The sequence below is a fragment of the Lupinus angustifolius genome, chromosome LG03, assembly GCF_001865875.1.
Source record: "Lupinus angustifolius cultivar Tanjil chromosome LG03, LupAngTanjil_v1.0, whole genome shotgun sequence".
Taxonomy (NCBI): Eukaryota; Viridiplantae; Streptophyta; class Magnoliopsida; order Fabales; family Fabaceae; genus Lupinus; species Lupinus angustifolius.
Window position 1 is genome coordinate 1,373,358 of NC_032011.1, and position 11,028 is coordinate 1,384,385.

Here is an 11,028-nt window from a genome sequence, read left to right on the forward strand (position 1 = left end):
GTAAGGTTATATAGTCCATGATAATAGTGATAATGATATATACACATATGAGATATATGTACTAATAATAACATTACTCTTATAAATATTTGAGAAAAGAATTTGGAACCTCAACTGAGTACTTTATTAGCTGCATTTTTTTGTAAGTGGAGAAAGCTATGACCTCTTTTTGGTAGCTTATTATGTATATTCCATGGGCACTGTAAAGTTGCAGTGAAAAAATGCAGTGAAAGTAAGAGCATCTTTTAACAGCATCACTTTCTTTCCAAAAGATTTCTATTAATCATAGTTTTAATCATAGCCTTGTAATGTTTTCACTTTCTACCACAGTACTTGTTTAAGTTAGGGTCTCTAGAGGAATCTACTGATTAAATCAGAAGCACAGTACTGATGTAAGACTCAACTTTTTTGCAACTTTTAAGTGCTCAAATTAAAAACAACTTAATGGAGTAGATGACTCAAATTTGTGATTTTTTTTACTTATTATATGGAACTCATGCATTTTTGCTCAGCTTTTTATGTAAATGCTTTATCAGCTGTAACTGTTGTAAGAATAGGAAACTCTACTCTTATATATCTCTTTACTAAAAGGTATATGTTGGGATAAGTATTTACCACTTTCCCAAAAGCTTTAGAATGGAAAAGGTGTAACTTTAGCAGTTTAGCCAAACAAGACACAATTTGAGACTTTGACTAATAATAAATTTTATTTTTAAAAGTTACTCTGATTCATTTGTTGTATAATTCCATTATTTTCAAACTTATAATTAATGATAAGAATATAACCTTATTTTTTTAAAAATTTATGGCAATCATAAGATCCAGTCATGAGACTAAAATTAAACCCATCACTTCTGAAGGTGAATTTGATTATTTGAATTTTAAATCCTCCTATTTCATTTTTTAAATACAATTTAAGGTGATAAATGCCTACAATTATTAATGAGATAGCTTACAAATTCATACACAATAAGAAATGATATTGTCACATGTAAATTAATCATCTACAACTTTGTCATATATATATATATATATATTCTTAAATTCGATTGATCATTTATATATATATATATATATATAACATGTGTTATACTTCTTATTGTGAATGGTAAATTGTTGATTAATTTTTCAAAAAATATATCATTTTTCTATTTACAATCATACCCTTGATTGTGACTTGTATGCAAATTACTTCATGAATAAATTTTAATAAAGTCACTATTAAAGTTTTAAAAACAGGAACTTTTTTGCCAAACTTCATAGAGTAAAGTGGTCTTCTATCTTTGGTAGTAGCAAGAAGAAAAAATATATTCACTAATAATTAATGTATTTGAATCAGATTAAGAAAAATATATTCACTAATATTAGTCATATTCACTAATAATTTGCTAATTGTATTAAATTTTAAAAATAGTAATAAAATTAATGATAAATTAAAAAATTAACAACCTATACATTATATAGACTATAACTAATGTAATTCTCCTACTATTTTAGAGGAGTATTAATATTAAATTAAGTATTTAAAATGATGATAGAAAATTAATTTTAATATCCAGCTAATACTAAATCACTATAATACATGGTTATTGCTACTATTAATATTATAATAATCAAGATATTATTTTAATGTATTCATCATCTTTACTTTGTGTTGAGTTGGTCTACTAATATAAGGGTATACATCTTAAAAAAGATTAGCTCTACTAATATGTTGAGGAATCCTCTTTATTAAATATTGAACATCCAAGAAATGTTCTCAATTGAACCATCACCATCGATGTATTAATATTTTAAATTTAAACAAATTTATGTTATTGAAATTGACTATAGATAATGCAATAATTTCTCAAAGTGGCTTAAAATTAAATATAATAATTTTAGCTGCTTATTTATCAAGTATTATTTTTCCTTCTCCCACTGCACCCACTTACATGATCACAGTACCATGATTTTAATGCTGAAAGCATTAAATTATTCGAAATTAGATACAATACAGAATGCATAAAATAACAATGCCATGCATGCTGAAGAACTTGGTTATAATTCATCATTATATTTATCCTCTACCAGTGGCTGATCCTGATGAAGTTTGATGAGATAGTTAGAAGCTAATGATGCATGAATTGCAGCTCCATAAGGAAGTGCATCTTCATTGACTTTGAAATAAGGAGAATGTGCTGATGGAAGTTGTTCAACAGATTTATTCTCCATTCCAAGGAAGAAGATGTAACCAGGAATAGCCTCTTGAAATAATGCAAAGTCCTCAGATCCCATTAATAGTTGTGCCTTCTTTATTTTATTGGCACCAAGCATGTTCCCAACCACACTCTTAAAATACTCATGCAGATCATAATTGTTAATAGTTGGAGGAGAATAGGGTTTATCTCCATTAAGGAAGGTCACTGTTGCATTACATTTATGCACTGCAGCTTGCCCTATAATAACCTAATTCACAAATGAATCAGTTTTAGCATTAATAGGATTGTAGTCACTATACACATTCATTTAAATTGCAGACCGCATAAGGTGATGTGACCATAATATTGTGATTGTGGTGACCGTATTGTCACAACCGCATCATACTGTGGTTACGGTGTGATACTGAATCACAATGATATCGCTGTATCGAGTTGCATCGGGTTGTATTTCGGCTGTATTAGATCACATTGGACTGCAACGGGTCATTTTGAAGTCAAAAATATTTTTAAAACTAGAAAATAATTCACACTGCAACGGTTGCAATAATCCTCAAGACAATAGTCTAATGATCGCGTCACCGTATTCACAATCGCGACCACAACCACAATTTAAAACACTAACTTGAAAAATACATGAATCAAGCCTTAATCTACTGTAGTAATGATTGATTAGATGATGCATTAAAAAGTTAGCTGATTAGTTAAAGTTCAAACTTAAGAAATAAATCTACAATGCTCCATTACAAACCTGTTCAATCCGTTGTTTCAAATACATCATGCTTTCTCTTGAAAAAGCTCGAAAGGTGCCAGCAATTAAGACAGAATCTGGAATAACATTTGCTGTCTCACCTCCTTGAAATTTTCCTATAGTCAAAACCTGTGGGGATGTTCTTTATGTTAGGAAGACTTAACAAACATTTTCTAATAATAAAAACATATTTATCTATAGTGATGGACAAAGATCAAAGGTATAAGTTAAAGTCTTATACTAACGATCCTAGCTACCATAATTAAAACCTATAGAGTGAGAGAAAATCTGTAAATAGAAATATCTATAATGATAGACAAAATCTAAAGGTATATAAGATATATGATATTAAAGTCACCAACAAATGCACCTGACCAAGATAGATCTCTCATGCAACTTAGCCAAGCCAAAGTCAAAATTGATCAGGCCAAACTCAAAATCCATCGACCAATAGTACCACATGACCGAGGGAAAACCAATATTGACCGAGGAATTGTGAATTATGACCGAAGAAATGAGAAGCCCATGCAACATAGTGCATCGCCCATGGCGCATCAGCCTGAGGCTCAATTCAATACTCCATGCAACACAGTGCATCGCCCATGCAACACAGTGCTTCGCCCATGGCGCATCAGCCTGAGGCTCAATTCAATACTCTAACCGTAGCACACAGGCCTTGGCGCATGCTTTCTAACCGAGTCGCCAAAGGCTTGGCACGCCAAAACTGACCGACTCTGCTAGCCTGGGCGCATCATGATTGAGGATACTCAGGCGTTGTGCATCATAGGTGCCCCTTTTTCTGGTTGGCCATGGCGCACCAATTCTGACCGAGCCATGACGCACCATTTTCCTTTGGGCTAAGCTCTTTCCCTTTCTAGGCTTTTCTCATGGGCTATTCTTGTCCCTTTGGTTTCTAGATGCTTCTTAGAAGTTTTTTTGCTATAGGTGGTTATGAGTTAATTTGGCTCCTAAAGTGGTTAGTAGTTAGTTGCTTGCTCTTGAAGCAACAAACTACCCCCTTTTCTCTTGTATATATAGAGGTGCTTATTCACTTCTTAATTAAATGAAAATAATAATCATGAGGCATTCCATTCAAAAAAGCAATATATGATATAAGAATACCTGAGGGTCGAGAGGATCAACCTCACGAGAAAGAATATGTTGTAAGCTAATAATGATATTGGAAGTTGCCACTATAGGGTCTATAGCATACTGAGGAATAGCAGCATGTCCACCCTTTCCACTTATTATTGCTTCAAAGAAGCTACTTCCTGTAGCTAAGGGACCAGACCTAGTAGCCACTACACCTACCGGTTCGTTAGGGTGAACATGCAATCCGAATATTGCAGAAACATTTTCTAAAGCTCCACTATCTATGATTTTCTGAGCCCCTCCACCTCCTTCTTCTGCTGGTTGAAAAACAAGAACAACAGTACCCTATATGTGCAACAAATTATAGAATAAGATCAACCACAGGAGTATGAAAACAATACAACCATGCAACTCAAATGAAGATCAAAGAACAAAAGGCTGATAGATTAAGATCAAAGAACATATTACTAGTATCTCTTTCTCATGCGCTTTGAGGATCTTTGCAGCACCAAGAAGCATAGCAACATGAGCATCATGACCACATGCATGCATCTTTCCAGCTACTTTACTCTTATGCTCCCACTCCACCAGCTCCTAAAGTTACACAGCCCAAAATATCATTGAATAGAGATCAAACTGTGCCCTATTCTTGGAAATATAAACTGTGCCCTACTCTTTCAAATAAGCTAATTCTCTTATGATCAAGTATGAAAGTTAACATTTAACAACAATATGTTTACATGAAATAATTGAACTTTCACAACCAATCCAAACACAGTCTTGATCCAAGAAAAAAAGATACGATAGAAATGATGTGAACCTGTATAGGTAAAGCATCCATGTCAGCTCTTAAAGCAACAAAAGGAGAGCTTCCAGTCCCTATGAATCCAACAACACCAGTAACTGCAACTGGGTATTTGTATGGGATACTCAATTTTGTTAATTCTGATGTTATCAACTCACTGGTCTTAAATTCCTCATAACCAAGTTCTGGATTCTCATGAATCTTCCTTCTTATGTTCACCATCCAATCAAAGATCTTAGGCTCCTTAGCTAAATCAAGGAACTTGGAAGTGAAGGAGCTGGAATGTGAGAAGATGGGTGTTGCAGCAAAGAAATGAAAAATCAACAACAAATTGGCCCATTTGACAAAACCCATGGTTGTTTTCAAGTTCTGAGTAAATGTGAGAGAGAATCAATGGAGCAGAAGCACCAAATATCAGTTATCATTCACAATACCACTAGTACTAGTAATATTATATAGCTAAATAATTTAAATTTCTCTTAATAGCACTGTTATTAAAACATACTCATTATTAAATCGGTTAGGGACTGGTACAGTGATACAATTGTGCATATTTGCTTGTATTTATTTATATATATATAAACCTATAATATGGTAGATAATATACTGACCATATATAAAACTTTTGCATTATGAAAACATACATTTTTCTCATATTTAAAAATATTTTATACTATTAGTATATATATATATGGTATATACATATTTTTTTATATCATTTATTGATTTCTTGAATAATTTGGGTAAAAATGGTAATATTATAATATGAAAATATTGTTTTTTCACTAATTCCATCAAAACCAAACTCAATTTATAACCTAATAATCTGTAGCAAAATGAAATCGAGAAGATAACAAAAAATCTACTTCCTCCAATTACATTCTCCCACTTGTCAAACACAATATCTTCTCTCTCACTTTGTTCTTTTTTCATCAACCATGTCTCTCCTTAGTCCTTCTCTTTCTCACTTTGTTCTTTCAATTTTCTCCAACAACCTTTTTCCCTTCTCTCACTCTTTTCTTCTCTATCTCTCTCCTAATTCTTCAAATCTAAGACTGCATCAAAACCTTACCATGCTAGAGCAGATGCGGCATAGAACGTGGAAAACAACCACTGCCCAGATTGGCTCGTTTTTTAAATGCAACAAATGGCCAGTTCACCAGTTTTGAGGAATATTTGGTCGATTTGACCGATTTCCATCGGATCTAGTGCATATTCGGTACAACAACTGTCCCATATTGGTAAGGGGTCCGATTTACTGGTTTTCCAATTGAATCGGTCGGTACGATACGATTTTACCAACACTGTCAAATACGTCACAAATAACATAAAAATAAATAAAAATATATGACATTTTATCTTTTAAATATAATTATATACACTTTTATTGTTAATTTCAAATGTAAAAACAAAAATTTGTCTATCTGCTAAAGAAGATTCTAGTTTCTTATATTCAAACATCTTACGTCTACGAAGATATTGGTTTAGTGGTGTAAGATCTTACTGTATTCCCAAGATCGAGATTACAATTCAAGGAAACAACACTTGTTAGGAGGGACAGCCACAAACCCTGGATGGAATTAATTTCTTAACAAAAAAAAGTGAAATAATATTCTTGATAGTACAAAAAACGCCTCACATTTTAAGGGATTGAATCCATGGGTAACTGCACCAATAAGACTAATATTGACTCATGTGTCATTGGTCAGTGGACCAATTAGCTAAGTTTACGTTAAAAAATTATAATACTAACTAATATGAATAAATTATTTTATACTCAAAATATAACAAAAATTACTACCAACAATACTTAATTAAATAATCAAAAAGAATGTTTTACTAAAAAATATCACAAATATGTAAAAAAACATCAAACAATATAGTTTCTATAAAGTTTAAAACTTAATTAAACAATGAAAACTTTACTACGATATAACATAACAAATATAACAGTAGTAATGATAAACATAATTATAAATAATTTAAAAGTACACCTATTTTTCTATCTCAAAATATTGTTTAAAATTGATTAAACTCATTCAATGGAACCAATCCTGCCGGTCGAATCATTGATTTTATGCTTAAATGACAAAGCTAATCAAGTTCATACCGGTTTTTTGTGAATGACAAATTAAAAAAAGTAGTTTGGACCAGCCACATGACTGGTTCTTAGTGGATCTAGCTAGTACAAGCCAAATTTAATAAGTATGACTATAGGTGTTATTCTCATGTGAAAAAATGAAAACATGTAGTTCTTGCTCCATTATAATTTCTTGGGATAAAACATTTTAGGATATGTTTATTTTGGTCATTTTGTATTTTCATTTTCAATAAAATCTGAAAATAAATGTGAAAAATGTTTACATTATTGTTTTTATATTTTAGAAAACATGAATTTCGTTTCTGGAAATTTTGAAAATGAAAACAAACATATTATTTTCAATATTTTCACTAATGACGTAATGATCCTTTTTGAAATTTTCAAGACTTTTGCTGCTTCATTTATTCTATATCTTTTAATGTTTTAACTTCTCAGTGTTATTTTGAACTGTTTGATGTTTTAGAAATTAAATACACATTTATATTGTACTTTAATTCCAACTATATCCTTATGTATTACTTTTCTTCTCACCACATGTTTCATCATTTCTTTTTAATCCAATTTTCATTGTGCATTAAATGTGACTAGTTTAGTCAAATTGTCTCAAATATTTATATCATTTAATTTAATAATTTTTTGAATTGTGTGGATAATCTTAAACATCAAAAGATGAAGAATGGTGGAGTAAATTTTTCGATCACTCTTTTCACTAATCAACAAAATGTCAAAACAAATCGATGGGTGCCTCTAGACTTCCACACATCTTCATAATATAATTTATTTCTTTATCTTCACACGTAACAACCTTTTCTTTTTCTCTCTTACGATATTGTGGAAATAGTTCAATGATGAGTATGATAATAAATAATTTTGGTATGAAAATTAACGTCACTTGAAATTCCTTCACCCTTAATTAAATAATAAAACATTTGTATGTTACTAATTTATTTTAATTTTAACTTTTTTTGGAGAACATATGCAAGTGCATATACTCGTTATGACCTTCTATACGTCTTTATGGTAGCTAATAACCAAGTCCAACAATTAAAGTGTCAATGCATTGTTGACGTAATTTTGGTTGAAAAAGGAAATGTATGTATGACATCCTATGAATTCATTGATTTGACTACTTTAGTGATTAAAATTTAGAATTGAGTTAATTATAAACACATGTGTCATCGTTTGTAAAATTTATAGTGAATGATTTTGAAAATGAAAATAATAATAACAAACATGTTATGAGGAAATGAAAACATGAAAATGAAAATTGTTTTTTGAAAATAAAAATAGAAAACATTTCTTAAAACCAAACACACTCTTACTTTCTATAATTATGTTGATTGATTTAATAAAACATACCATAATTCCAATTAATATTTAACCAATGATATATTGGAAATTGTTTCAATTAAAAGTTCTATTGGAAAAGGTAGAAGTGCTGAATTTTTTTATCTTGGAGTCATAAAAATATTTGTTTTTCGTATATAATTGAGACTAGAGGTAGAGGTGATATTTATTGTGATTTTTTTTAATATCTCGCGTTTTAGTAATTAATTGTTTTACCATTATTTACGTGAATAAATAAAGTATTATTTAAATTTAAATACGTAAACTAACAATTATGTACAATTTTCTAATTTAAGAATAAATATAATTTTTCCCATAAATGTAATTTATGGATTGATACAATTTATCATAGCCATTATTTTCTATATAAAAATGTAGTTTACTTTGTTTCTATATAAATATAATTTTTCCCATAAATGTAATTTATGTAATTTTCCCATGGAATATTAAACAAAAATCCTTGAAGCGGCATGCATTCTAATCATTGAAAAACTGTCTTATAATATTAATATAATTGATATAAAGTAAGAATCCAACAACTTTCACACACTCTCTTGAAAAGAATCTTAAATATTAACATTTATATAGTTAAGATTTTTTTTTTATATATATGTATATATATATATATATATAATTTAATGAGATATTAGATATAAACTTTGTTCAATCTCGGTTATTCGGATGTCCTAACTAGTCGGGATGGACATATACTTGACCAAGCAAAGGCCGAGTACGACCGAACAAAGAGCATCTCATGGTTGACCATGATGCTCCACCTAGCCGACCATGCATTCCATGTTTGTCGAGATGCCTTATACCCTAGCCGACCCAAAACCAAGCATCGTCGAACAAAGAGCTTCACCACAGGCCTTACAATTGCCCGGACATGGTTGGCAATTTCTAGGACCACTATCCTGACATCCCACCTACCACACCGCATGCAAATCCCACCTACCACATCGCATAAAAATTCCACCTACCCTCCTGCCACATGACAATGACAAACTGCAATACGATTGTCATGTCTACCACAGGCTACAAGTGAACTATATACAGAGTACGGCAATGCCAAAGTTGCCTGACATGAGAAAAGTAACCCCCGACAGGTCAGCATGGTCGGTCATGCCAACAGTACTCTCTAGAGTCATATCATTCATTTCAACCACTATAAATAGGGGCATCCTCTATCACGAAGTATTACATTGATTATCATTATTATTCTTACTTGCTATCTCTATTTCATTTATTGTTTTCAAGCATTACCTCTGCAGTTTTACTGACTTGATCGTCGGAGAACCTTTTCAGGTACCTCCATCGGCGAGTCCAAGTTAACTTCATCCAGATTCTTGAAGAGCTCCAGCCTGGAAACCAAAGAAGCACTACCTAAACCTTTAGTCCGACCTAAGTTGTTCACTAAAAGAACAAACTTCACTACTACATTTTTATCCTACGACAACGCCTCAAATCTCAATGGTTTTAAAACTGTGGTCTTACTTAGCATTAGACCACGGTTTTTAATAGTGTTGTCTTAATTACTAATTTTTACATTTATTCACTACGGTTTGAAAACCGTGGTCTTACGGTATATTACGCAACGATTTTTAAACTATTGTCAATTAAATTGTAAATAGACAACAAGTTTTTAAGTGTAGCCTTAACAATTATAAAAAAAAAAACCATTCTCTATTCTATTTATTCATTTTTTAGACCACGGTTTTTAAGCATAGCCTTATCAATTGTAAAATAACCGTTCTCTATTCTAGTTATTGATAGTTTTAATCTGTTGAACTCAAAGATCTCAGACTTTGTTTCTAAACCTAGAGTCCTTTCTTATCCCCCATTCTCCGCCTCCAACACCACTCCCATTAACAACCTCACAAGACCTTTCCCTTTTTCTCTCCAATCCATTTTTCTTAAACCTTGCCTCGGCGCGCCGCCCCTCCCAAGGAGCATCATATAGTTGAGCTCAATGGTCCTGGTTACTTTGGTGTGACGAAGAAACTCCCCAGCGTTCGCGAGCTTACAGGGATGAGGAGGATGATGTGCTTGAAAATTGATTTGAGTTTATTTACATGTTCCTTTAAAAATTGGGTGGATCTAATGCTTTGTTAGGTTTATCTTTTAAGTTCTCATGGTTGCAATCATTTGTGCGAGGAAGGAGCAAAGATTGGTTCCAAACCATAGGATTTGAAAGAGCAGGAGCGGTGCGAGGAACGTGAGATGATTTTAGTTTGGCAAAGGACAAGTCTTCCGTTCCTTGTAGGGATGCCAGGATTAAGGCTATGTCAGGATTAAGTCTTCCAAACCTCCATTGTAATTGTTTTAAATCAATTCTGATTAGTTTATTGAAATTATATTTATATGTTCATGAATAAGCTTTGTTTAATTGAGCTGGTTAAGTGTTAGGTAAAATTATATTAAAATGTGTTTTTAGTTTTAATTTTTTACTGTGTAGGTTGCCTGATGATTTTGAAAAACCAGAATTTGCTACAGTGAACATTCAGCGTGATCTGTTCTGTGGCTATGATACTCTCATGGAGAATGTCTCAGACCCTTCTCACATCGATTTTGCTCATCACAAGGTACAAATAATATCTTCTAACTTGGCTTCTAGATGTAGGATATTAGTTTTTGATTAGTCTGGTAGTTGGTAGATCTTAAACTTTTATCATCTATATGTTTCTAATATACAATTGTTCCTTGTAGTTGAATGTTAGTTCATCATTTTGCTAAT

General features: G+C 31.7%; 1 protein-coding gene across 1 annotated transcript; it reads right to left on the reverse strand.

Moving 5' to 3' along the window:
• On the reverse strand, positions 1,872–5,287 carry LOC109342889 (IAA-amino acid hydrolase ILR1-like 4). Its single transcript, XM_019580933.1, has 5 exons — positions 4,862–5,287; positions 4,510–4,635; positions 4,072–4,386; positions 2,950–3,078; positions 1,872–2,448 (listed from the first exon to the last, which is right to left on the reverse strand). Exons 1-5 carry the CDS (start codon positions 5,198–5,200, stop codon positions 2,041–2,043), a joined length of 1,317 nt encoding a protein of 438 aa, XP_019436478.1. The 5' UTR covers positions 5,201–5,287; the 3' UTR covers positions 1,872–2,040.